Source organism: Crocodylus siamensis, chromosome 7 (genome assembly GCF_052110815.1).
Source record: "Crocodylus siamensis isolate JL-2025a chromosome 7, ASM5211081v1, whole genome shotgun sequence".
NCBI lineage: Eukaryota > Metazoa > Chordata > Crocodylia > Crocodylidae > Crocodylus > Crocodylus siamensis.
This window is the reverse complement of record NC_143401.1, coordinates 68,679,973-68,706,931: the sequence shown is the minus strand read 5'-3', so window position 1 is coordinate 68,706,931 and position 26,959 is coordinate 68,679,973. Positions and strand designations below refer to the sequence as shown.

General features: G+C 41.3%; 1 protein-coding gene across 2 annotated transcripts in view; it reads left to right on the top strand.

Moving 5' to 3' along the window:
- The first annotated feature begins 602 nt into the window (after positions 1 to 602).
- The window catches only part of BTAF1 (B-TFIID TATA-box binding protein associated factor 1), a 99,421-nt gene continuing 73,064 nt past the window's right edge, over positions 603 to 26,959 (top strand). For both annotated transcript variants that reach the window (XM_090056781.1, XM_090056780.1), the window contains exons 1-8: positions 603 to 942; positions 10,853 to 10,976; positions 13,957 to 14,071; positions 15,161 to 15,307; positions 21,007 to 21,170; positions 21,473 to 21,609; positions 23,137 to 23,248; positions 25,759 to 25,827. In XM_090056781.1, the coding sequence (XP_089912907.1) occupies positions 929 to 942; positions 10,853 to 10,976; positions 13,957 to 14,071; positions 15,161 to 15,307; positions 21,007 to 21,170; positions 21,473 to 21,609; positions 23,137 to 23,248; positions 25,759 to 25,827 (882 nt within the window). In that variant the 5' untranslated portion in view covers positions 603 to 928. The remainder of the gene's footprint in view (positions 943 to 10,852; positions 10,977 to 13,956; positions 14,072 to 15,160; positions 15,308 to 21,006; positions 21,171 to 21,472; positions 21,610 to 23,136; positions 23,249 to 25,758; positions 25,828 to 26,959) is intronic.

Sequence of the window (26,959 nt, the reverse complement as noted above, 5' to 3'; positions counted from 1 at the left end):
CTAGCGCTTCTCGCCGGCTCGGGGCGGAGGTCGCGGTAGGGGCCGCCGGCACTTGGTTCACAGCGCAACTTGCCGCTTGTGCAGGAAGAGGCTTGGCTCTCTCGAGGCCGCCGTCGCGAAAGGCGAGGGGCCCCCGCGCGGCATGCTGGGAGCTGTAGTCTCGGCCCCTCTCGGGACTGCCGGCCGCGCTCCTTCCGCTCCGGAGCGGCTTGCACAGAGCGTGGACGGGGCTGTTCCACCACGCGAGGCGGCGGAGGAGGCGGGTGGGAACCAGTGACTCCCTCCGGCGGCGGGAAAGCCCCGTGAGCGGGTGCGGAGGGGGTCCGCAAAGTTCCTGCCTCAGCCTCCTATCAGCCTTACTATGCATGAAGGGTGCGATCCCAAGCACCCCCCTCTGCCCCACGTGTGGCAATGGAATGGCCCAATGGCGGCAGCCGCCGCTCCCCTCCCCCCCCCGAGCAGGCTCGGCGGCCTCCACGGCAGAGCCTGCTCCGCTCTAGCGGCGCGCTCCCTCCCTCCCTCCCCGCTTTTAGAAGCAGCCTCCCTATTGGCTGTGGCCCTGCCCCTTTGCCAATCAGGAAGCGGCTATCATGGAGGAAGGGAATAAATACAAGATGGCTGCTCATATAAAACCAGGCATCGGGCTTCTCCCGAGTGATGGGGGAATAGAGGCTTTAACCCGCGCTCTGAGGGCTGTCGGCCGCACCCCGCTGCGTCGCTGCCGCCCCGCGAAAGGAGCGGAACCGCGACTGCCGCCGGCCCCAGGCGCGCTCCGCCGGTGCCTGTGTTTGCCCCTCTGGGGCCGTGGGCGGGGTGCGCAGCCCGAAAGGCCCAAGTTAGGCCCCGGCGTCCTCTCCGGGAGAGCGGCGGCGGCCCCCGCCTGCCGCCCCGCCGGTCTCCTCCGGCCAGGCCCCGGTTCCCGGTCGCCATGGCGGTCTCCAGGTCAGTATGAGCCCGGAAGGGCGGGCGGGGGCCACAGAGCGGGGCCTCGCGGCCTCCTCGTGGGGCGGTGGCGCGGCCTGGTTCTGGGCAGCGCCCGGGCCCCCCGCAGGCTGGAGCCGGGGGAAGCTCAGTCAGGGTGCCCGACTCTTCTCCCCCGCCCCCCCACGCGTGCTCTGCCACGGCAGTTCATGGCCTACCCTCACACGTGCCCGAGTCCAGCAGATTCCTTCGACCTCAAGACCAAGCTGGGAATACAAGTGTGGAGCCACAGGATTACCAAGGACCCGTGTTGCCCACTTGGTCTCTGCCTCCTGGGCTGCCCCCCAGAGAAATGGGCTTCCCTGCTGGGATGTGATGGAGGGGACCTGGTTCTCTAGAGCTGTGGGGTGGGGTGGGGGTTTCCTGGCTGTTGGCTCCCATGTGGAGTGGGTTGTGTTGATATTTTATACAGAAGTCTGTTCAGATCATTTTCTATAGCAAGTCTAAATTCCCCCTCCCTCCTTCTGCTCTTGATGTACATCTGGTCAACCTCAGAGCAGTGTAGTAACTTAGCTGTTTACGGGATCATGTGGAAAGAGGTTTGGAAGTAAACTTTGGGAGTCCTCTTGTCCAGGTCCCTGTTTAAGGCAGGGTTCTCCCTGACTGAACCATCCTAGCCAAGTGTCTGTGTAACCTGCTCTTGAAAATCTCCAGGGATGCAGATTCCATAATCTCTAGGACCCCCTCCTAGTCAGAAAGTTCCTCTTAATTTCGAACCTAAACTTCCCATGCCAAAGCTTGAGGCTACTGCTCCTGGTCCCCTCTCCTGTGACTGCAGAGAATACTCTTATCTCCATTCTCTCTATAATTGTTGTTCAGGTATTTGAAGACTGTCATCTAATCCCTCCCACCCATAGCCATCTCCAGCCTAATACTTTTAGTTCTTGCAACTTTTCCTCATAAGTCAGGCCTCTAATAATGTTTGTCCCTCCCTGCTGGACTCTTAACAATCTGCCCACATCCTTTTTGAAGTGTGGGGTTCAAAACTACACAGTACTCTAGATGAGGCTTCGCTAGTGCTGAAATGAGCAGAAGAATACTGTTGTATTAGTAACGAGACTTGGCGATTATCCATGTTGGTGTTGTGTCTGTATTAGCTTCCTTAAGAAAAGTGTATCCTCATCCCAAAATTTCTCTTGGTATAACAGTAGAAGATTTATGAACAATGGTAACTTAATTTGTTACTGGAAATCTTCCAGAAATGCTAACTTAGATAGCAGTGACTCTTTTAAGAAAGTTTCAGCTGTTAATTTAGTTTAGAAGCTTTTAATACAAATTTCCTACAAGAATTTCTTGCAACTGTTTTTCAGTCACTCCAGAACTAAATTTTGTCTCATTTTGCCTTAAGAACTTAAAAGCAGTACAAGACTATCTTCCGTTTTTTCTGGGGGGTGGAGAACCCTGCTGTATCACATGCGAAGCTGCTTCAGAGCACTGTTTAAATCACTTTTATTTTGTGGGCAGCCATTGTAAATAATTCTTTTTCCATTATGCAAGAATTCTCTAATTGTAATGCAGGACTTTCTTGAATATCAAGAAATGGCTGACTAGTTGGTACATTTTTTAAGGTCTGGTCTACAAAAGGGATTTCTTTCAGTTCCGATTACTAATGTGGTTGTGTTTGTATAAATCTCTGAAAACAAAACTGCTCTGTAGAATGGGGTATTTGCACCTGTAGCAGGCTTCTGGAGGTTGGCATAGGAACAAATTCCCACTGTGAGCAGGGTGAGCTTTTATAATTTTATTGGGTCCCCCCCACACGCCTTGAAAGCTTCTGTTCATCATTGTGTGTCATAAATGACACATTACAATGTACAAGTCCATAACTGACATAAGTTTAAAGATAGTATGCAGGATTTTATCCCTTATATGCTGTAAATTATATGAAAAGTATCACAATATTGGGGTGACACTACTCTGATCTTGCAGCAGTTTCTTCGTAGAGAATGCATGGGAACTGTGGTTTTTTGTTTTTGTTTTTTTGCAGAGCTTGTAACAATTTGGGTATCTAGCATCATGCATCTCCAAGATATACAGCATCAGTTCCGCATGTAGACTGATAAGTGTTTACTTCTGCACATTTTATACTGGATGGTCAAAGACCATCCACACCATTTTAAAATATAGAGTAATTTCTGACAAGTGACACTTTCATAAAGTGGAAAAAGGAGGCTCTAATATTGTTCTGTACTGTCAATAGGCATTGAATTGAAAACTTTGTTTTCAAGAACTGTTATCTTTGAATGCAAACACTTTTTGGTATGTGTTCATTTCAAACCTATGTGAACATAGTTAATAACTAGGTGACAGGTATGTTTTTATGCTGCATTTAGGTGTGTTGTTAAGGCTTCTTTACAAGTTTCATGTGTTTTTAGAGATGTGGACTTTTCTCCTGCATAGTTGTGGTTAAGAGTATTCTGTGTAATATGTTAAATGTCCAGTGATCTCATATATTTTAAGAAATAAATGTGACTTAAATCTTTTCTTGTATATAAGCCTAGGATTTTGCCATAGTAATCATAGAAAACATGAATTTGAACAAGTTCTATGCAATCCTGTAAATGGATATATAAACAGATGTAAGTTGATGCATGCTTATAAAATAATGTATGTCATGCTAACATCAGAGCAGTTCATGTTTCACTCTGTCACATTCCTCATTAGCTGTTTGAGGCATGTGGTATGCTAACATGTTAGCATATATGCATTCAGTAAGACTTGTTGTTAAAAAATAAAGCAGGTAAGTGCTATTGAATAAAAGACTACACCTAGGGTGAACATGAGGAACAACATAAATGCTAAGCAGGGAGGTGAAAAGTTCCAGAGGGGTATGTCTTCATGAAAGTGTTGGTATGCATAATATCTTGCATTGTATGTAATAATGGTGTCCACTTTGAGCAAAAAGCAAGCTGTGTCAAAAATCTTGAGTGCTTTGCATAAATGGAATATGCAGGCATTGCATTTGGAGTAAGAGGGACAAGTAAATTTTGAAAAATAGTGAGTAAAATTCGGTCTGTAAAGACAGAAGAACAAATGCGTTATAGAACAGAAGTTTATCGAGTTAATTCTTGTTGCACTACTAATGTTCCACTTCACGTCCTAGTCAACTCTTATCGAATGCTGTTGGGAAAGCTCTGTGACACACATTGGGGGTTTTATTATTATTATTATTATTATTATATTTTTTTAATCTTGTTTGGATCAGTTGAGAAAAATGTATGTGATAGCATCCTTTGAAAGTGCTGTAAAGTAATCTGAACAAACTATTGAAAGATTGTCCAGGGTAGTGGTAACCAACATTTTTTGTCAGGCATGTGAAAAATTAGTCCTGTGCCCCCTATGAGTGCTGCTTGGATCAGGTAGACTAGATGAAGGGGATCAGCTGCTCTGCTTTCTCCTTCCTGCTTTATCTGCCACTATGTTGCCTGTCACTTCTTTGATCTGCCTGCATGCCATGTACAAGGCTGTCTGTGCCACAGGTTGGGTATTCCAGTCTAGAGCTTAGCCTTGCTCACGAGCTCAGTTATGCTGTGTTCCAAGTATTGTAGCAGTGCTGCATTCCACAAATAAAGAGGAGAGTTAGAATTTTTTTAAGTTCTCTTCTAGTATACTGTGTGTTTTAGAAACCAGGAAATTCAAAGTATTGGGCCAAGCAGTGGTGGGAAACAGCAGTCCTTTTGACAAAAAATACTGCTTTCATTAGAGACAATGCTGCATGTGACACAAATGAAGACAGGTGTGTTTTTTAGATGCTGCGCACACCATGTGCAAAGTGCATTTGCTTAGTGCAGTAGGGTTTATATACAGAAAATCATTTGTAAACATTAAGAGCCTGTTGCTGAAAATGGGCTTTTACTATGTGCTTTGTCCATGAAACAAAGCACATCAGTACCTCCAGGGAAAGGAGAAAATGCCTGCAATACCGTCATCATTGGTTATGGCTGGTTTGAAGCTGTCCATTGCTTTACCAACTACATTGAGGATTATGCAGAACCTGTTTTGGAGAAAAGTGTGAACAAAGCTGTAGCTTCACCACTGAGGACATGGTATCCTTGTGTGGCCCGTCAAAAATGTGTGCAAGAAATATCAGCTGTTTCCAGCAGAAATTGAAGCACATAAAATGGCAGACTATTGGCTAACCTTGCCAGCTGGACAAAATCAAATAACTAAAAATGCATGATTCCAGGAAATGTTCAGCAAAGGCAGAATTTTACATATGTGTATTACACACTTTGGTCAACTTACTGCCAGTTTTGGGGGTTTCTTTTTCCAGGTCATGTTAGGCGTTTTTATTCCAACCAAGCGCAACATACTGAGTTTGCATCAAGCTTGCCTATCAATGCAGTTCCCAAGTTTAAAGACTGTGAATTGACAAGAGTAAAATTTAGTAGCTGAAAGTAGCTTCCAATCTGAAGTGCTTAACCAGTGAATCTTAGCATGACTTAGAGCATTGTGTAATATTGGTTCTTATTGATTTGTGCAGTCTATTAGTCTGTTTAAAGCTGCATACTTTGTGAGACTTCTTTCAAAATTGTCTTATGACATGAAGGACAAAGATGTTTCAGAATGAAGAAACACTCTAATGACAATTACAAATTGTACTTGCCCTTTTTTCTGTTAATTAACTATGTTTTGTTCAATGGGCAAATATATTAATTAAATGTTAGTACTGGTTGTATTAATAGCAAGATGTGTTTTAAAACAGCTGTGTAGACTGGTGTAGTAGAAAACTACATGCATTTGGTACACTTCTATACCTCTGCTATGAAACTTACCAAAAACATTATTCTAAAATAATAGCCTTAATACCTGGCTAGAAGAATAAATGCATGCGTCTTACCATCTTTGTGATCTGTAATGTTTGTTGATTTAAGTTGAAAATTGACTGATATTGGATAGAAACTTTTCCAGGACTACTTTTTAGCCTTAAAACTTTACATCAAAAACAGATTGTAACCCTGTTTGTAGGGTTGTTTTTGTTGCATCTTTTTGCACTTACAAAGCAATACATTGTGAAGTTTCATGCTAATGTTAGATTCAGATAGTGGACAAATAGAAAGCTCTCCCAGAATTCCCAGTTTGTCAGAATAAAGCTTTGAACAAGTGAAAGTAGTGCTGGGAAATTTGAGGAGCTGTACAAAACTAGCTTAGCAGCTTGCAGTGCTCTGTTCCTTAATTAAAACATGGCTAGCACTTAAGAGTACAGGAATGGATTTTTGAGATCTTGTTAATTTGTATTCCAGTACACCTACTGAATGCATAGATGACTTGTTTTTGTTAGCTTAATTTCTGCTTTTTTTGGTAAGTGTTGTGTTTTTTGTTTTTTTAATCATGGAAGACTGAAATCTCTCCCCTGAGCTTCCCCCCTAGCTGAGTAGCAAAGCCCCATGGTAAAAAGTCTTATAGAACAGTTTTGGGTTTACTATGTGTCTTGCAGTAAGTACAGAGGTTGCCCTACAAATATCCTTATCAAGATTAGATACAAGTGGGTGATTTTTTTTTTAGGAAGGGTCATCATCCCCATGAGACAAACCAGGTGTGGAAAAAATCAAACTTTGCATTGTGGTTGAATCAGAACTGACAGAGCCAGCTTGTCTTTAATTAGGGTTATACTGTGATCACAGGGAGAATTCCATACAGCAAGGGGAATCACCCGCTTCTCTGTTTCAAAGGAATCCTCCTCTAAGTTTACAAGCGTGTTTATACTTAAGACAGAGGTGGGTGGGGGGGGAAATACAACCTTGGAAAAACAAAATGATAAAAAATTACACACAGACATGCAGGGAGTTTACTTAAATGAAACATCTGTGCACAGGGTAATAAGGCATGCAGGATTCCTTATCTCAAAACATGCAACTGAAATAAGCAGTATCAGCACTTCTGGTCTCTGTCTCTCTGTTTTCCTAGTCAAGCAGGCCAGAAGCCCGACCAAATCTACTACACAGGCAAGGGAGATGGGGAATTTTAAGGATAAATGTTGAACAGAAATAACTTCTTAGGACTTCTCTCTCTTTCACCATCCTCTTCCATACCTCACCTTCCCAGGGTTATACAGGGGAATGTACATGGATAAAGAAATATTTGTGCAGCAACTAACGCAAGAAAAATCAAAGCAGCAAATGAGTTCCTTCTCTCTGTTAATTTTCTGTTAATGGATAAATGGGACCTTGGTATGAGCCCCTGATTTGATAAAGTAATTATGAAATTACAGCTCTGTGGCAATAGAAGGGTCAAGTTGGAGTTAATAGAATATAAACCAGAGGTGGGCAGTTATTTGGTCCTGAGAGCCACGTAGAGAGATTTGATGAGCTGTTGCAGACTTGGTGAACCCCTTCCCCCCTGCATGGAGTAACTTGTCAAAACTCTCTGTCACTGGAAAGTCAGGGGAGCATGGCATCATGCAGCTGGCTGCAGCCACAACAGGAGCAGCCCCATTAGAAGCTGCATGCAGGTCCAGGGCCTAGGGCAGTATGCTGTTCTGCTCCCTTTGCCTGCAGCTCTGCTCCTATCCTTGCCCCCTGCTGTGCTGCTTTGGGTAGGTGGACTGGGGGATGTGTGGACCTCCAGCTTTAGCTCCTGGTCACTACATTATGGTTTTCAGTCATCATACTTTAGTGATCTGTAGTAAACAAGTCAATGGTGCAAATACTATGGCACACGTGACCCTAGAAGTATGTGCAAATTGCAGACAGTTTTTAGATTTGACCTAACTTGGCAGAGTTCTTGTTAGATTTTTTTGCAAGCTTGCATGATGGTTTTCAGACTATATGATCAAATCCAGAAGGAGAAAACAACTAAACTGAATGAAGGGCCACACAGCTGATTAGAAATATGAATGACTGCTTTGTCTACTTTTTGCAGTATAAAACTCTAAACTCATACCATTTTAGAGGCTGGTTAAGTTGAATATATATATATATATATAGACACAGGCAGTTCCAAAATTTAAAAAAACACAAACCAAAATTTGTAGGCTACCTTCCTTTGAATACCTTATTATAGGTAGGTTTATACCAGGTTTATTCTGAAGACTGAAGAAAAACAAAGTACAAACTTAACAATTTTAACAGATCATTGCTTCTAAAATTTTATGTAGTCAAGTAGTGCTTCTTGTTTTAGTCTCCGTATTGGAAAAAATACCTTGTTACCTGTCTGAAAACTTGTGCATAAGTGAAACTGGAAGAGAACTAAACATTCTTTGGTTTAAAATGCAACAGCTGGTAGGAGTTGGACTAGTTCCATTCCTAACGATTGGCAGTGGGAATTGTAAATTGAGATCTTTAAATTATTGAGTCCATTAATGGAAGGTGGCGTTTGCCATTGATTTCAGGTGAATTCTAGAGCAGAGTTGTGTGTGAGGGTGGAGTGGTAGAAATATTGCAGCTTTAAAAGAAAGTCCTCTTATAGTTGATTTAAAAAAAACAAAACAAACAAAAAAACCCTAGGTCTTTATTTAGAATGGAAAGACCAAGGACTTAGTTTGGTTGTATAGGCATAATATACTTCACAGCTAATACTGAAATTAAGAATACAGTGGTTTTTTTTTTTTTAAGGACGGGTCATGATGCTCTTTTTGTTTTCATACATAGAGAGCTTTTCAGGGGGAAGTGGTCTGATAAGTTTGCACACACTCAGAATTTGTAGGTGAAGGAAGATGGACTACTCAGGGGGGAAAACAGCTGAGAATGTGTAAGACGGGAGCATGCAATTTACAAGGAAGAGCTGGACAAGTGAAAATTTAGGAGCGACGTTAAGAATGGGAACACTAAAGTATAATTAGGACTGAATAGCTTTGAAAGCTACAAATCAATTGGTTTCAAACAGTAATACAAATTTCTCTTTATAGAAACGCGTCTCATTAATGTCATTATTTCTTCGATTATTTCAATTCCTTGTGATTTTGTAAAGTTAAAGTAGCTATTTAATCTTTTTCTTTTCTTTGTTTCCTAACCAGAGTGAACAGCTAGTCCAAAAATGTTAGGTTTGTGGTGATGGTGGTGACTTCTTTGGTTTTTTTTTTTTATTTTTTTTTTTATGTAATACTACATGCTATCTTTTTTTGCTACAGTCTTAACTACAGCTACTTTTGCTGTCTAGGGGTAGGGATAAACAACGTTTGAAATGATTCAAAGGGTAAACTGGGTCCTTTTGATACGTGTCCTTTTGAAAGTCTCAAAAACTGGTGCAAGTGCTCCGAAAGTAATTCTATTGGAAACTACTGTTAGGAAGCACTTCCTGTTATGTGCATGCTATCTGTGGAGTGGGGCAGGAGAGAACTCGGTCCTTCAGCATCCCCCTGCCACCCCCCCATTCCCACAGGATGCTCCGTTTGCCCCACCATCTCTGTTCACAAGGTGCCTGGTACCTTGAGGTATGTAGAAAAAACATATACAGCTGTCTGTCCAAATCATTGAATCTCTCTAAACTGAATTGGAGGCTTCTGATTTCAATTTGGAAAGATTAAGGGGTCTCCCAATTTTGATTCAGATTTGGAGATTTGGTTGCCAAATCTCCACCAAATCGAATCAGCAACCAAAGCTTTGCACAGCCCTAATGGTTAGCTTTGCTCCTATGGTGGGGGGGAGAGCCACAGAAGGTAGTAGCCTTCTCATGGCCCTTGGCTAGGAAGCACACTGCAGCCACAGCAGCTTTAAAGCTGTCCAGCTGGGAACACAGCAAGGGGCTGCATGTCTGTTTTCTCTCTTTGAAGTGCTTCACTTGTGTAGCATTTGAAAAGCTTCTGCATCCCTACGATAGGAAAACTAAAATTGACTTAAGGGTCTTTTGTGATGGGGGAACACCTACCTGGTAGTCCTGAATTTTGCCCAGTAATTCAGGGATGAGCCATGTTACATTTTTAGAAACATATTTAACTTTGTTTTAAAGATTCCAGGTGGTGATGGAGATTTTACAGTATTCTGAGTAAAACCAGTTGAATTGATTAATGGGAATTGGAAGCATAGAAAAGTAGGTCTGGAAGCGACCTCAGGAGATTCTTAAATTTGCAGTAGCAAATGCTTTAATCTCTTTTAACCTCTGTAGGCCAGAGACTCTCAAACTCTGAATTCTTTGTTTAAAAAAAATCTCATGATTAGCTCAGCTAATAATGAGCTAAAATAGTACGTGGAACATGTTTTACAGTAGCCAGAATGTTGTCCTATTCCAGATAAAAAGGTCAAGAGCATCATCATATTGACAAGTTACTTGTTCTGGGGTTTTTAAGCCCAAGTTACCCTCTGAATTTAGCGATTGCACATCTGCATTCTTGCATGGGGAAGGAATGGGGCAATATCAGTGTCCAAAGAAAAAGCCGAACATGACAAATAGGTTATAGCTTGCAGTTTTTTGTGTCTTTGTTTTTTTGTTTTTTGAACAGATATTAAGGAAGGGTATTCACATTCTTTTTTTCTCCTGGGTTTTCTTAAAAGACACTTGCATGACAACCTCCTTCCAGTCTAACAGCAACATTTGTTATTTGAGTTTAACCTTATTCTGAGAACAGAAATAATTTTAAAATCTCTCTTTGATATCAGTGGGCGCTTGATCATGTTTACAACTTAGTAGTGAATCACTCTTTCATTTACAGCAGGCACTTTTTTTTTAAATAGCAGGTAACCAGAACTTTTTTAATGTAAGGTTTTTCTTCACTGCTTGATCTCTTTATCAATCTGCACATTTTCAAATTGAGTACATTGGTTACTAGGAAAAAAAACTTAATTGCTGACTTCTTGGGTTACATCTTGTCTTTCCTCCGTGCATCCAGCTCCTTGCAAATCATCAAGTATGGTAGAAAGTCTGATGGTCTGATATTAATGAAATGAGCCAAATAAACTAACAGTGTAATCCTCTTGCATTTTTTGCTTGTGTTTAGGCTTGATCGTCTCTTTATTTTACTGGACACTGGTACAACACCTGTAACAAGAAAAGCAGCTGCTCAACAACTTGGAGAGGTGGTGAAACTCCATCCCCATGAATTAAACAATCTGCTATCTAAAGTAAGCTTTTTATTATTATTCTTAGTACAGTAGGGGGTTCTGCCTGCTAATGAAGATAAAACTAGACTTATCAGTTAAGTTTGCATGTATAGTTTTCATGTACATTGCCAAATCAGAGCCTTCTGATTTAAGAGACCACATTAAAGATTCCCAAGTGCTTTACTTTTTTTTTTCTTTTAATTTTATTAGAAGACCACTCCTTTTAAGCAGGTGACTTATCAGCCTCTGGAATGATCACTTAAGATCAGTTTTGCTGTGTATTTTATACTTCTTTTTTAGACAATCAAGTACAAGTGAGGAATTTAAGTTACAAAGAGAAATCTAATTATGAGTTCAGTTTCCTGTTGCTACCTTGTTAGTTGGGTGGGAAAAATTGCTTCTGTGATGAAGCTTTACAATCTTAGAATGCTTGGGGTGATCGCACAATGTGATTCCCATTTTCAAAAAAGGGAGGAAGGAGGACCCAGGAAACTATAGGCCAGTTAGTCTTACCTTGATCCTGGGTAAGCTTTTTGAAAGACTTATCATAGCGCATGTCCATGAGGGGCTAGCAGGGGAGATTATGCTTAGGGGCAACCAACATGGGTTCATTAGGGGCATGTCCTGTCAGACCAACCTGGTGGCCTTCTACAACCAGGTCACCAAATCCTTAGGTGCAAGTGTAGCAGTGGACGTAGTCTTTCTGGACTTTAGGAAGGCCTTCGACATTCTCTCACCCCATTCTCATTTAAAAAAAAGACTGGGGGACTGTGATGTCAACACCTACACAGTCAAATGGGTCACTAACTGGCTGGAGGGCCACACACAGAGTGGTGGTTGACTGGTCATTTTCGACCTGGAGGGATGTGGGCAGTGGGGTTGCACAGGGCTTGGTCCTCAGGCCTGCACTGTTCAACATCTTCATCAGAGACTTGGATGAGGGAGTGAAAAGCACCCTGTTCAAATTCTCAGATGACACTAAGATGTGGGGGGAAGTGGGCATGCTAGACGGGAGGAATAGGCTGCAGTCAGACCTAGCAAGTTACAGGGGTGGGCAGATGAGAATAGGATGGGATTCAACACTGACAAGTGCAAGGTACTGCACCTGGGGAGGAAGAACCAGCAGCAGACCTACAGGCTGAGGAACTCATTGCAGAGGCAGAAAAGGATCTTGGATTCACCATTGATGCCAAGTTGAACATGGGCCAACAGTGTGGGGAAGCGGTCAGAAAGGCCAACTGTACCTTGTCATGCATCCACAGATGCATCTCAAGCAGGTCCAAGGAGGTGATCCTCCCCTTCCTATGCAACACTGGTCAGGCCACAGTTGGAATACTATGTCTAATTCTGGACACCACACTTCAGGAGGGATGTGGATAACATGGAGCGGGTCCAGAGGAGGGTCACTCACACGATCGGGGGCAGCAGGGCAGGCCCTATGAGAAGAGGCTACAGGACCTGAACCTGTTCAGCATCCACAAGAGAAGGCTGAGGGGGGATCTAATGGCCTGTTACGAAACTAGTCAGAGGGGACCAGCAGGCACTGGGGGAGTCCCTGTTCCCCTGAACACTCCCAGGAGTGACTAGGAATAATGGTCATGAGCTGGCAGAGGGTAGATTCAGATTGGACATCAGAAGGCGACGCTTCATGGTCGGGGCGGCTAGGATCTGGAACCAACTTCCAAGAGAAGTGGTGCTGGCTCCTACCCTGGGGGTCTTGAAGAGGAGGCTAGATGAACACCTTGCTGGGGTCATTTGACCCCAGTACTCTTCCCTGCCATGGCAGGGGGTCGGACTTGATGATCTGTTTAGGTCCCTTCCAACCCTAGAAACTATGAAACAATTTCAAAGGATTGGAAAAGAGACTGACTTTTCCTTATTTCCAAGCTTTTAAATCTAGTTGAGTCCAGTGAAAATACTGAAAACGTATTTGTTTGACAGCTGATGACAATTGCTGTTTTAGTTTGTTCTCTCATGAGGTAGGAAGGAGGGGCACAAGTCTGCAAAACTGATACTTTTATCACAATGAGAGTTAACCACTTTCACCTAAAAATATGGTCCTTCAGAGTTGATGTATCAGTACTGGTAGGTTACTATAAAGTTTCCAGACCTGTCAGTTTGATACCTCTTGTAAATGTTAATCTCAGTTTCTTTTAAAAAGTGAAAAATAGTATTGAGCCTCAGTATTCTGAGGAAATAGTCTAGATTTTAAAAAGCAAATTGAATTTGACTGGTACTTGATTTGTCATGTACTTCTACTATGCATTTGTTTGCTTGGTACCTAATTTTGCTTGAGCATGACAGGTTTGTGTGTGTGTTGGGTTTTTTTGTTTTGTTTTGGGGGGTTGGGGGTTGTTTAAACAGCAGCAGTCTGTATTTTGGGTTTTCTTTGTTTTCTCCTGTGTTTTAAATGCAGTCTTCTGACCAACAGATTTAACTTATCTTTATCTTAGGCCCCCAGTAGATGTTGCATTTAAAATGTGTACTTTTAAATAGTAATTTAGTAATTAGCCACATGTGCAACTCAGTTGAAGATGTAATAATGCAGTAAATGAGCCATGGTGTTATTTCACACACAATGTAGAACATCTTTTGACTTGTTTGTATCATGCCTTTAAAATAAATGTGGTCAGGACCTGTCAAAGCACCCAGGGCTTTTAATAGATCCTGGTGCATGGGGAATCTGGCATGGGGCTGTTCCAGTTGTTGCCAAGAACCAAGTTTTGTCCCAAGCACAGCCAACAATCAGCTGGTCCAGGCTGCCCCTGCACCAGCAAGTAAGGCATGATTTGGGATCTAATCCTCATTTGCAAAACTGCATCCTGCAATGCACGATTGTTGGGGTCGAGAACTGGATCCTATCACATCTTAAGTTGAACATATTTCAGGGGCCTTCTACAACAATTAACGGTTGATGGTTGCCCAGTACAAGAAAATATTTAAAACTAACTTGTTTCCTGTTTTGTGCGGTTTGTTTTGTGTTTTTTGTACGTGTTTAAAGGTGTTGGTATACTTAAGAAGTACAAATTGGGATACTCGCATTGCAGCAGGCCAGGCTGTTGAAGCCATAGTGAAAAATGTACCTGAGTGGAATCCAACTCCAAGACCCAAGCCAGGTGACTTTTAAACACATCATGTAAAATTGGTAATAACTTTTATGTATGATTACTGTGGTGTCAAACTTGCCAGATTGTAGAGCAGGTTGGAAAAAAGACTATCACAATTTAAGGGTTCTGTATAGATTAATAAAGTTGAGAAGAAAATGTGTCTGAAGCTTGCTTGCCTTTTTTCCTTCAGAGCAGCTCATCGCTCATCGTGTATCCCTTCTATGATTGCGGGGGATGGTAACCTGTTTCTATCAAAGAATATTTAGTGGGGTTTGTTTTGTTTTTTTTGGCGTTTTGTTTTTTTTTTTTTCCTCTCCAGCTGCTTTAAACTTTTCTGTGCTGCTGACTTACTAAAAGGCAAAGTGGCATAATAGAAAAGTACTGCTTTGTTTGCGGAATATTTCCAAATATTTCTTATACTTCCACAGATGCTCTGTGTCCAAAACTGCTACATCTGTAGGTTTTCTAATTTTCAGTAAGTGAAATAAGTTGGTCCTGTCAATATCTAGTGGCCTACCTCTCTTAATAAGCTACTCACCCCAAATCTGTATTTGGAATTTCTTTTTTTTCTTTCCTGTGGGTCAAAGTTTACTTAAAGGTCAACTCTTTTCAGTTTTACAGGAGCAAAAGTTTTTTTTTGTTTTTTGTGGTTTTTGTTTTTTGTTTTTAACTAATCTGTATACAAAGTGTTTGTTCACAATTTTTAAGAGAGCATGTTCTGACGCAAGTTACAGGTATAATTTTCAGAACTTAAGTAGGTCCATACTTGTATAGTGCTCGTAGGATGGGCATAACTCTTAATTAGCTCCCAGGCTTTATAGGTCTGCAAATCATTTTGTGTCTGTACAAAGGTGGTACATTAATGAACTGCTTTCTGAGGTCTAAAAGTCAGTCATAGTCTTCTGTTCATTGGCTTTGATTTGCTGTGATTTTTCTTTTATTCTTTCTACATGAAATGAAACTACTCATTGAAGTACTGCATCTTAATTTGTTTAAGATAGATTTTTCTTTTCCTCCCTACCTCTGCTCCAGTTTTGGCATGAGAAGGAAATGGTTATTGACTTTTTTTCTTTGATTTATTTTTAACCTTTTATTTAGAACCTGGGTCAGAAAGTCCTATGGAAGACTCGTCTGCAACTGATCGGTTACGTTTTGATGGATTTGATATCTGCCGGCTGTTGAAACATGGAGCATCTCTTCTTGGATCTGCTGGTGCAGAGTTTGAGGTCCAGGATGATAAAGCAGGTATGTATGTGTATGTTTTATTTATTTATTTTTCTACAGATGATGAAATGTACCAACATGTGTAACTTGAGCAGTATTGAGGTAAAATGTGAGGTTCCACAGATATCTGTGCTGGGCTCAGTCTTGTTACTGTTTTTGTTTTGTTTTTTATCAGTAACCTGGAAGTGGGGGTGCACAGTGAAATATCCAGGTTTGCAGATGGTACTAAATTATTCTGTGTAGACAAATCCCAAACTGATGGAGAGGAGCGGCAGACTCTTCCTGCTGCTCAAGCTGAGTGGCCAAAAAAAATGGCAGATAAACTTCAGTGTCAGTAAGGAAAGGTATTTGCACTAGGGGAAAAATTAACTTCAAATATGTGTACACAATGCCGGGCTCTGAACTAGCTGTTTATGATAAGGGAAAGACATTGGAATGATTTATAGATGGATAGTTTTCTAAAAACATAAGCTCAGTGTGCAGCAGCAAACAAACAAACAAAAAGCAAATGAAATGTTGGGCATCATTACGAAATGGAATTGAAAACCAAAATGTAGATCATTATCATGCCACTACAAAAATCCCTTGGTTCTAGTATTCTAGGACATGATGAATAACAGCTTCCTGTTCGCTTTGTCCACTTTTCTTCATGATTTTATAGACCTCCATCACATCCCCTGCCTTACCATTTTCCTTTCCAAACTGAAGAACCCTAACCTTTTTAGTCTCTCCTGGTACAGCAGCTGCCACATGCCCCTGATCATTTTGGTTGCCTTTCTCTGTACCTTCTCTAATTCTACTGCGGCCTTTTTGAGATGTTCATACCAGGACTTAAGATGTGGGTGCACCATGGATCTTGTAAGTAGCTGAGTATCACATGCCATGGTGGCTACTTCCCCTTCAGGCTGCATGCCATGTGTGTGGGTGCTCCCTTCACCTGCTCCATTCCACCATGGGTGGGCAGGCATCCCTTGTACTGCCTACCACATTGTACTGTGTGGCAACTGCCTTATCTTTTTCATTGCCCAGCTATAGGGCTCCCCCACTGCACCTTATGGCATGGATGCCCTGGGCCTCCAGCTCCGTCAGTACTGTGGGCTGTGCTGTGCCACCCCATGCTGCACCATCCCACCCCCTGGGGCAGGTGGTAGATTTTAGCAGAAGCTGGAGGATGAAGGGGGAGCTGGGGCAAGAAGGGCAGTGGCAGCTGGTTAGGAGTCCAGAGGGAACCGCAAGTTTAAGCCCTTGCAGGCCAAAAGCGGCCCATATACGAGATAGGTAGGGCTATGTGAAGCTTTGGTCGGTGATTTGATTTGGCGGAGATTCAGCCCGAGTTGTTGGCCAGATCTCCAAATCCAAATCTAATTGGGAGACCCTTTAATCTGTCTGAATCTAATAGGAACCCTCCAAATCAAAAGATTCAGTGATTTGGCCATAGGCACAGCTTTTAAATGTCTTTTTTGTATACCTCAAGGCACCAGGCAGCTTGTGAATGCTGAGATGGTGGGGTGGATGGAGCATCCCACAGAAACATAGCAGGGTCCCAGCGCACTTGGCAGCAGACCCGGAAGTGGACCAGAAGAACTTCCAGTCCCTGGGGGGCACCCAGAGTCCCCCTAGAGTCCCCCTGCAGCCAATGGCTAGGAGGTGCAGGGGGGGCCCACATGCTCAGTGGTGAATCCAGTCCACTTCTGGATTCACCACTAAGCACATGGTACTTCAAGCTGCACCTGGTACTTCGAGGTACGTTGAAAAAACGTTTTAACGCTGGGTCTATGGCTGACTATCTGAATAGGTACCGACTATTCAGATTTGGATTTGGGCTGAATTTGAATTGAATACAGCCTGTTTTTGCACACGCCTAATAGATAGCCTTGTGATATTCCTACAACAGCAAGGTAGGGAAGGACTGAATTGTATAGGCTCTCAGGAAAGTGTCTTAGTGTGGGTGGGTGTGTGAGCAAATGGTGGGAGTGGGAAGGGAGATATTGTCAAAGCAGTAGCGTTGTGCCTGAACTTGTGCCTGAAGGGAGTAAAGTTGTAGCAATTGGTGCCAGAAGAAACAGTGCTGAATAGTAGAGGGGCAAAGTAGTGTAAGGGCTTATAAAAATACAGACTGGTTATACAGAGAAAATGCCAGATCTTACCTGAATATCTGGCTTCATGGAGATGCCCGAATCAAATATTTTACCTCAGGGTTTTGGCTTGGCTGAGAGATCATGATTTATGAACCTCTACACTACACTTCCATGGAGGAGAGTTATGGGGAAAAATGAAATTGTTTAGTTCAGTTTTCTGAGCTGCTCAACCTTTTGGCCTTATAGGCCAAATGAAAGGCATTGGGTAGTCTGTGGACCAGATTGAACTCTGGAAGCCCTGTGCTACCTTCACCCACCAAGACTGGGAAACAAGATTGGGTCCCTGCATTACTTCTGGCCCTGTGTACCAGGATTGAGCACAAGTGGTGATGCTGGGCCCAATCCTAGCATGCAGGGCCACAGACCCATGGGAGTCCTGCAGTCCAGGTAACACAATGCTAGGGGCTAGATCTGGCCCATGAGCTATGGTGTTGAGCACCCCTGGTTTAGCTTGTGGTATCAAGTGACACTAATTGAACTTCAGTTATCACATCTTATTAATGTGATTAGCTTTAGTTACCACTTTACCTTCTATGCATTTTATTATTTTGTGTAGGTACTAGAAAAGAAGATGCAGGGAGCCTTGTAATGGACTTTTATACATAGTCACTCACATGAAGAAGCATAAAAACTGTCAGACTAAGGTGTTTTAACTTTAGACCTCCTAACAACAAAGTTTAGGTTCTCTGGCCCCTGGCAGACCTTACACTTAAGATGTGATTAATCACTTAGTTACTACTTAAGATGTGATTAACTCTACCACATGTTCATGCAATTGTGCAGTAAAATGAGGAATAAGCCACAAAGTGTGTTACTACGTGTTTATAACACAAATCAGAAAGTTATTGTACAAATCAATTTTTGTGGCCGGTGCTGATTAGCTGATCGGCCCTCCCCACCACAGGAACACAAGAGCCTTGAAGAGCTCCCTTGTGCTTCTGTGCCTGGTAATTGATTGGTGCTTCCAGAGCCCTTCAGGACTCTGCTCCCAGCCACAAAAGGTGTATCTATGAGCTGACTGGTGCTCTGAGCCACAGGTGCTCTAGGCAGTCAATCTGCTACTGCCTGGTTAAGTGGCAGTATGGGATCATGATCCCAGGCTCTGCCCTTCACTGGCAGTGGGGTGCAATTTTTGAGATCTTATTCCCAGTCCAACAAAAATGTCTCTTGCCACACACACGTGTGGCATGGCAGGAAGTGTAACTATTGGAATTGTAGAGCAGATCCCATTGTGCCTTTTAATTGATGATAAATACTGAATGTGCCATTGAGCGGAGGTAAGGAGCACTTGGATGGAACTTTCTAAACTTTAGCAACAGGCTATTGACAGATTCAGTCAGACAACCTATATAGATTAGGGAGGTTATTTCTTTGAACAAAGTCGTATACAAGGGAGAAAAAGCATGTGCTATGCTTATTTCTTAATACCTAAAAGAGTTTTTTTTAATATACATATTGTCTGAATTTAAGTTACTCTAAACTGCTGTGGCTGTCATACATGCTGTTGGTCCTAGTAACATTAACAACAAAAGTCAAATGTGTAACAAAATAAATACCCATTACCTTTTTTTTTTTTTTTTTTTTTTTTTAAGCTTTTAATTTTCTCATGGAAGTCACTTGTATTGTGTTCTAGATTACTTCCAGGAAGTAGTTGGCAGCTCTTAACAATTTGGTATCCTGAATAAAGAGAACACTGAGTTTTACAATTTCATTTAATTATTTTAGTAAACAAAATACCTTATGAACTGGTTTGCTAATAATTTGGTGAGTAAAGATGTACAAGTCTGAGCTTTGAAACTGCAGGTATGTGTCTGTTCAGTTAATATATGCAGAGTTGAGCACAAAATAATGATCAGATGTTCATATATATAATTATGTTTGTATGCATAAACAGCTGTTTGTATATACATACTTGTTAAAGTGTGTAGCTATAGTAAATATGAGCACTAAAATTATCTAGAGTCTTGAAATTCAGGCCCCACCTTTTGATTATAGTTTGTGTAGAAATCATACTTCCTCTAAACCAGAGGTGTCAAACGTACAGCCTACAAAATCCCACCTCCTGGCTCCCACCTGCATGGGAGTAGATCCATGATGAGGCCCAGAGTGACAGTAGAATGGAAGTAGTGTTCTATGTAGTAGAGTTCCTGAATTTTCCCTGTTTTTATGTTTTATGGTATGTAACTTACAGAATTATAGGTAGAGGTACCTGATTTAAATCCTTCCATCTTGGTTTTCCCAAACTTCCTGGTAATATCAACTACCCCCACAATTCTAAATTGGTCAGTTTTTTAAAGGATGTGTTAATCTCACAGTTGGATAATGAAGTTGCAAATGCTTCTGTTTCACTTGCTCATCTGTCCCCCTGGAAGCACAGCAGTCAAAATAATAGGGATAAAAAATTAAGGGTTGACCTTGTTTCAGAGTGGCTTTCATTGTACAAATCTAGAAGGTAAAATGTAGCATGGGCAGTTTACCTGTTAGATTTCCCTACTTGTTTTGGGGGCCTACTTGGTTCAAGCTTCAAAATTCTCTTTCATTTGTATATGGATTTGGAGTGCCTCATCCTAATGCTATTTAGGTGCTAAGCATTTCAAGTGTTAAGCTTTGTAAGATTTTTGAAAGACTAATAGCATGATCTTCACTTTACAGATGAGACCATACCCAGTATGGCACAAAGTTCATGGGTAGACCTAGAATGAGATTCAAAACAGACCCTCATTTTAAAATCTAAAAATAAAATTTATACTCCCTTCAGCTTCTTTCCCCTTGAATACTTGTAAAGTTTTAAGTTCGGTGCTAGAGAAACTAGCATAGGAAACAATTGGGTCCTGTTTTGGAAAACAGTGCTTTCAGGGAAAATTTGAAGTTCAGTTGTGTTCACACAGTATATGCTCTTCTTTAAATTTTATATTGATTTAAACCCTCCCCCACCAAAATACTAGAAATTCTTCATTTGCCAGAGGTTCCCTAGATATTTTGGTTTCTTGTTCAGAGGGACCTTGAGGAAAATGTATTTTTGAAAAATCTAATGCACCCAGCAAGGGTGTGTACACAAAATAGCAGTACTCTTTATTTTCTGTAGAGCCAGGCTCTACTGTTTGACAGAAAGGGGTTCTACTTGCAGTGGGTATAACTTTTTTCCCTCAAGTGCTTATGTAGGAGATTTTTAAAATCTTACATGTATTACAAAACTCAAAGGAGCCTCACAGAAGCTGTTTTAAAAAAAAAAAAAAACACAAAAAAACCCAAAACAAACTTCATTGAACTTTCCTTTTTAAAAGTAGTGTTGCTTTAATTTAGACAAGTTTTTTTTTGTTTGTTTTTATTTTTGTTTAGATCCCTGGGAGATGGGGGAAATAATATAAAGCTTTGTAATATTTTATACTTTCAGTGGTTGTCCCAGCTGTCACAAATAGTACATCAAAATACAGTTGTGAATTCAACAAGATTTCCCCCTCCCCATGACTTAAAATATTTTAATTGGCGTTGCAACTTCTATCTCTTTCATAATAAATGTATTCTGGATACTTTCATTTCAAACACAAATTTTATATAAAAATTGACATTTTTTTTTAAAAGGTGAAATTGATCACAAAGAGAGAATAGCACGACAGAGAAAACTGTTACAGAAGAAACTTGGCCTTGACATGGGCGCTGCAATTGGAATGAACACTGAAGACCTGTTCAATGATGAGGATTTGGACTATACACCTACTTCAGCTTCACTTATAAACAAACAACCTGTAGGTAAAACCTTGGGCTCTTTGCAAGGAATAGTGTAGTGGGTTTACTTCATTTGTGCTTCTGCCATTGTAATTGACTCTACTTGACATATTGTGCTTGAGGTTGTAATTTTATTTTGTCCCCTGAACACTTAAATGCCACAGTTGCTTGTTGCTGCTTGCACTTAATGCAGTCAGATTTGAAATTCAGAATAGCAAGTAATGGAGGGTGGTATGGGGAAGTGGGAACAATGTAAGCTTCAGGTTTGATAGGATGTTAATTACAGGCAGGGTTGACAGTGAATGATTCTTAATTCTTTCAGACTCTTCAAGCTGCTGAACTGATTGATTCAGAGTTTCGGGCTGGTATGAGCAGTAGACAAAAGAATAAAGCAAAAAGAATGGCTAAGCTATTTGCAAAGCAAAGATCCAGAGATGCAGTGGAAACTAATGAGAAGAGGTACTGTAGTTAAGGCTTTCAAATTTCAGTTTAATCTATAATTACTCTTTATTCCCTAGTAGTTGTTGTCATTGGGCAACTCAAAAAAGCCTGTTCTGGCTCGATGAGAAGAGCCGTTTGCTATTTGACAGAGTATTTGGTAACACCTTTGAGAAATTCCAATGAAACTGCTTATACCCAGGTTTTGATGTTTTGAGATGTGTGGGTTTGGGGTTCTTTGTTTGGTTGGGGAGGGGGTTGTTTCTGTAGTGTGTAAATATTCTCCCCCCCCCCCCCTTCAGATTTCTGGTGCCTGACTTTCTAATCTTTCTAAAACAAATGTTTTTGCAGTATCATCACCAACATTTTTATTTCTATCAAGTTCTGAGAAAGTTAAAGACAATGCAGAAGCAAGTGATTAGGATAAAGAAAATAGCCAGCTTAACCACAGATGATCATATCATGCAGAAATAGACTAGACTTCAGTTCTCTTTTTTAACTACTATTGCAGTGCTCTCAACCTTTTTGAGCTTGAGGTGCCTCTCCATAACTTTTGTGAATTGAGTGGCCCCCATTTTCAAAAACTAACATATTACAGTGCTTGCTTACTTGTTGGGGGGGTTGGAATTATTCAGGCAGGAACAGGCCTGAGCCTGAGTTTATCTACTTATCTGCTCTTATCTTATACCTCCAAGGCACCCTTCAAAGGATTTGGCAGCACCCCACATGCCCTGGCACCCTGGCTGAAAATCACTGACTTGTTACAATCAAGAATTGTGATTAATTTTTATCTTTTCAGTGAAACGCATATTCCGTAACTTTTTTTTTTCTCCTCTCTAAATCATTTCAAGTGACTTCCAGTAGCTTTTAACAGTAAAACATTAGGTGTTGTAGTCTTGCCGTTGAGGTTTGCTTGGTTTGTTGTAGGGTTTTTTTGTTTTTGTTTTTTTTTTAAAAACACTCTGAAGCCACATCTGAAAATGTTTCCTTAAAAAAAGGGTTAAATTTAGAAGTAGTTACATTTACATTTTTGCCATCCTCGTTACTTGAGGCCTAATGATTGAGTCAAAATTTATGGTTTTTGAAGGTTACCAGTAGCAAATTTTTCATTTAATGCTATATAACTTTTTCTAGTATGCATATGATGTTTTCATTTATACTATTAAATCAACATTTTCTTTCCTGTTACAGGGGGAGGGGAGGGAATTGTCCTGATCATATGAAAGTATCCACTCTTCACGGAATGCTACTGCACAGTCAATTTAGTATGCTTGGCTTGTTCACGTCCTAGTTCTTGACGACTAGTGATACCCAAGTTGCGGATGTCATTTTTGGCTCTTTTTGTTTTGATGTTAACTGTTCTCCATAAAAGGATAAATACAGATTGCTAAGTATGTTGGGTATAATTTGGTAACTATTTGATTTTTCCTGTTTAAACTCTTATTCTTTAGAGTTTGGGATAAAGAAGAGTAAAATAGTGTGTGTTTCTACTTCTGTACATGAAGGTTCACGGATGTGATGTGATGTGTTTTTAATATCCTTTTTTAGCAATGATAGCACTGATGGGGAACCGGAAGAAAAAAGAAGAAAAGTAGGAAATGTTGTCCTCAGCCAGCCTGCCACTGACTCAAAAGTTTTGGTAGATAATACATCAGAAGAGGTACAGTATGTCCTTCTGTTCTAATGAGTGACGTAATTTGACCTTGGCTGATGAGTTGAACTTAAAATGGTTTTTTTTAACATTAATTTATATTGTCAAATCAGCTTACAGCTACAGCTGAAGTATGTTTCTGAAACTGCATTTCACATTGTGAAAAATCACTTTTAATGCATATTAAAATCCAATAAGCATTTGTTGAGAGCAGTCTGGCTTATTTGTTCAGTAGCCAAATTTACTAATAGTGCCTGCGCTAAGCAAGTGAAAGCTTTAAAAAAAACAACTCTCTCTCTTGATCTGGACGTATTTGGCAAGAGGCAAAACATAATGAAACCATTATAACTTAACTTAGTAAAAATAGTTGTTTTAATCAGAATTACAGACCTTACCTAAACTTTTATTTTAAAAGGTCTGTATCTTGAAGCTTTGTACTAGGGCATAAATCAAAGTATAAAACTAATTTGCATTGTTTGTGAACCAATAACACCATCTCACAAGTTGTTCAGTTGGCTGGCTTTTTTTTAATTTTGGTGATGGCTAGAAGTTGAGTAGCTGCCAGTTGGTAGTCTTTGCTTTTAAATTCAGTTACTTTTATGGAGTTGAGCTGGCTAAAAATAAATGATGTCATTTCAAGACCCTTTTACCCAGATACAGAATATCAACTTGTACAAAAATGGTTTCTGTTCTGTATTTGTGTGTATAATGTATATAATAGAACTTGAGGCTTGTGTACTTGCTGACTCTAGTTGGCAAACATTCACTTTATTCAGATCCAACTTACCAATATAATGTCAGAATCTGGGTCTCTTAGGCTAGTGGCTTTACCACTGTGATATCCTTTCTTTATGTGCAAACATTGCAAATTTGCTTTAAAAAAAAAAGTGCTTAAACAGCAGATAAAAGTGACTTAGCAGAAGATGGAGTTGCATGACTGCAAGGTGTGACTCGAACCTGATTTTTGTGTGAAGACAAAGCTTGCAAACCATAAGAACAAAAAGAGAGGCTAAGAAACCTCCCCTTTTTGTGCGAGAGCCATCTGAGGAAAGCTGATCATTTCCAAAGGAAGTCACATTATTACCAAACAAACTACATGAGCTTTTTGCAAGTCTAAACATTTTGGCAACACTACTAAATTTTTATCTATTGCTTTTTATCTTTCTGCTTTATTAATCGAGAAACATCACAGCTTTGTATCCTTTTAACTTTTAGGGAGTGGAAGTGTGAGGGCTCATACGCATTGCAATTACACAGCTACAGACAGGCATTACATTTGCATCGGGGGGTGGGGACGGACGGGACACCTTTTTCCTCTGCACAAACGATAAACAACCAAAGTATAGACATTCAAGCAGTTTGATTCTGCTGCAAACTGTTCACTCTTAAACGGCACCTCCTTCTTCTGTTTTTTCTAGTACCACTTTAATGCCTGTTCAGTGCAATGCATTGGGAGTTCCAGGGACTTGCAATATCCCACAGTTCTCCCCCCCGCTCCCCCCATAGGGAGGGAGAGTAGCTGGCTCCCTAATGCCCTATTCAATGGCAAGCTGTCAAGGTATTCTACAGTATCCTGCTATACTTTGCACAGAATTCTCCTTTTGGTCTGTGCAAAGGGCAGTACTGATTTTAAGCCACACTGAGTAGACCTAGACAGTCTGGGAGTCTTCATATAACAGCAGGAGTTGCATAACAGGTGTGTACCCCCCCCCCCGATCCCTGCGCATGCATGCAAACATACCACCACTTATACCTACCCACTCTGCTGAGTGGCAGAAGGGTGGGGTGGAGGTGGAGACTTTATAGTTGGTGTAAGAATTCCCACCACCATCACTGCAAGAACCCCGGCAGTGTGTATCACCTGGTCATTCAGAGAAGGGCAGGAGGCAGCCTAGCTGCAACCCAGACCCAGAGGGGAAGGGAACATGGCTTGATCTGTGGGGTGGAGGGTGCAGGGGTTATGGTCTGGGCCCAAGCTGGCCCTGCTGGGGGCGGGGGGCATGGCATAGGTCCATGGGGAGCAGGGGTGTGGCTTGGTGGGGGGGGAGGGGGCCGGAAGAGGGACAAGGTCTGCTTCCAAACTGGCCCTGATCTAGATGCAGGGAAGGGGCATGGCCTAGCTGTGACCAGCCATGTGGGGCTTGGAATTCGGGATTTTGAGAGGAAGGGTGGCTATATCAATGGCTACTGCTCCCCGGTGCCAAATTTCCCACCCTGTGGGGAGTCCCATGGGCCAGATGCAGTGGCTCCACAGACCACACCTTAACTTGTAGAACAGAGGTTGAGCACCCCTAGTGTAAACTCCTTAAATAAACAAATAAACTTTTTAATGTGTTCTCCTTAAATACTGTATTGGTGGGAAAGTTTAGTTCCTTTCTAACTGAAGTAGGAGAACGTTACTGTGGTGTGATTATTTCTTTTATCTTATAAGGAAAATAAATAATCCTACTGGAGGTCTCACTGGCAGGAAACTTCCTAAATGATTAACCCCATTAACTTTTTAAATACTTTTTTAATAGGTAAATGAATGGCCTTTGGAAAGCTTTTGTGAAGAAGTATGCAATGATCTTTTTAACCCATCATGGGAGGTAAGAAAGCTATTTAATATGTATAATGTTTATTTCTGATTTTGCAAAGATGGAAATGTAGACCCACTTCCTCATAGAACAATGCATGTGTTAAGTGCTTATGCCCTGATCCTTCTTCATGGATGACTTGAATTCAGTCTGCTTCAGTGGTCCCACACGGGTGCAGAAGTGCATTCCTAGAATCCTGGTGAACGGAATAGGAGTTGGCATGAGTATAGAGCTTTGTTCCAGCAGTCCTTTGTGTGGAACAGTAGCCTAAATATTTCCTGTGTCTCTCTCTCTCTCTCCTTTTAAATTAGACCCTTTCTCACTCAGAATAACTAAATGCATGCGTCAGTACAGTACTAAAAAACCTGTTGGAGTGAAGGATGAAATGGAGTAGGAGTGGCTTCTGTGTGGCATGTGGCAAATGGCAGGGAGGGATGGTGGCAGAAAGCCAAGCAGCAATTCAGGCAGGGAGCACAAGAAAGAAAGCAGAGCAGTAAGTCAGGAAATAGATTGGAGTAGCATTTTGGGAGGATGTGGGTCTACTTTTGCATGCCTGCCAAAAAGGTTGGCCACACTCAAATAGGGTACTAATCCATGCAAGTTTTTCAGCAAAAGAAATGAAAGAAATTATTATTGTCTTCTCTCTACAAGTCTGAATGGCCTTAAATGTTACTAGAGCATATGTTGACTAGAGTAGTCAAAAAGGTGTTAAACAGCTAGGTGTGGTCTAATCTGTTCTTGGCAGTGTTGCATAGCCCAGGTACAGTGCTAGATTAACATGTGTACCATGCTTCTAGTTCAGGAGGTAATGCATGTAAAACTGCTGCCATTGTGTGGCAGTAAGCATACATGAGAAACAGAAATGTATTAGCTTGGTGGTTTGTTTGTTTGTTTTGGTTTTTTCCTTACTCTTATCTAGTGACAAGGATAATACAAGAACCAGGGGGTGGGAGTTGAAGCCAGACAAATTCAGATTGGAAAAGGTGACATTTTCTTCTGTGAGAGTAATTGATAGTTGAAAGAACATGCAAAGCATTTTTAGAAAGTGTCACAGTTTAAGCAGCATTATTATACCTGAAGCAGAAATTTAACTTGGAATGTATTGTGACCTATATTTTGCATGTTGGATTAGACCATCACTAGG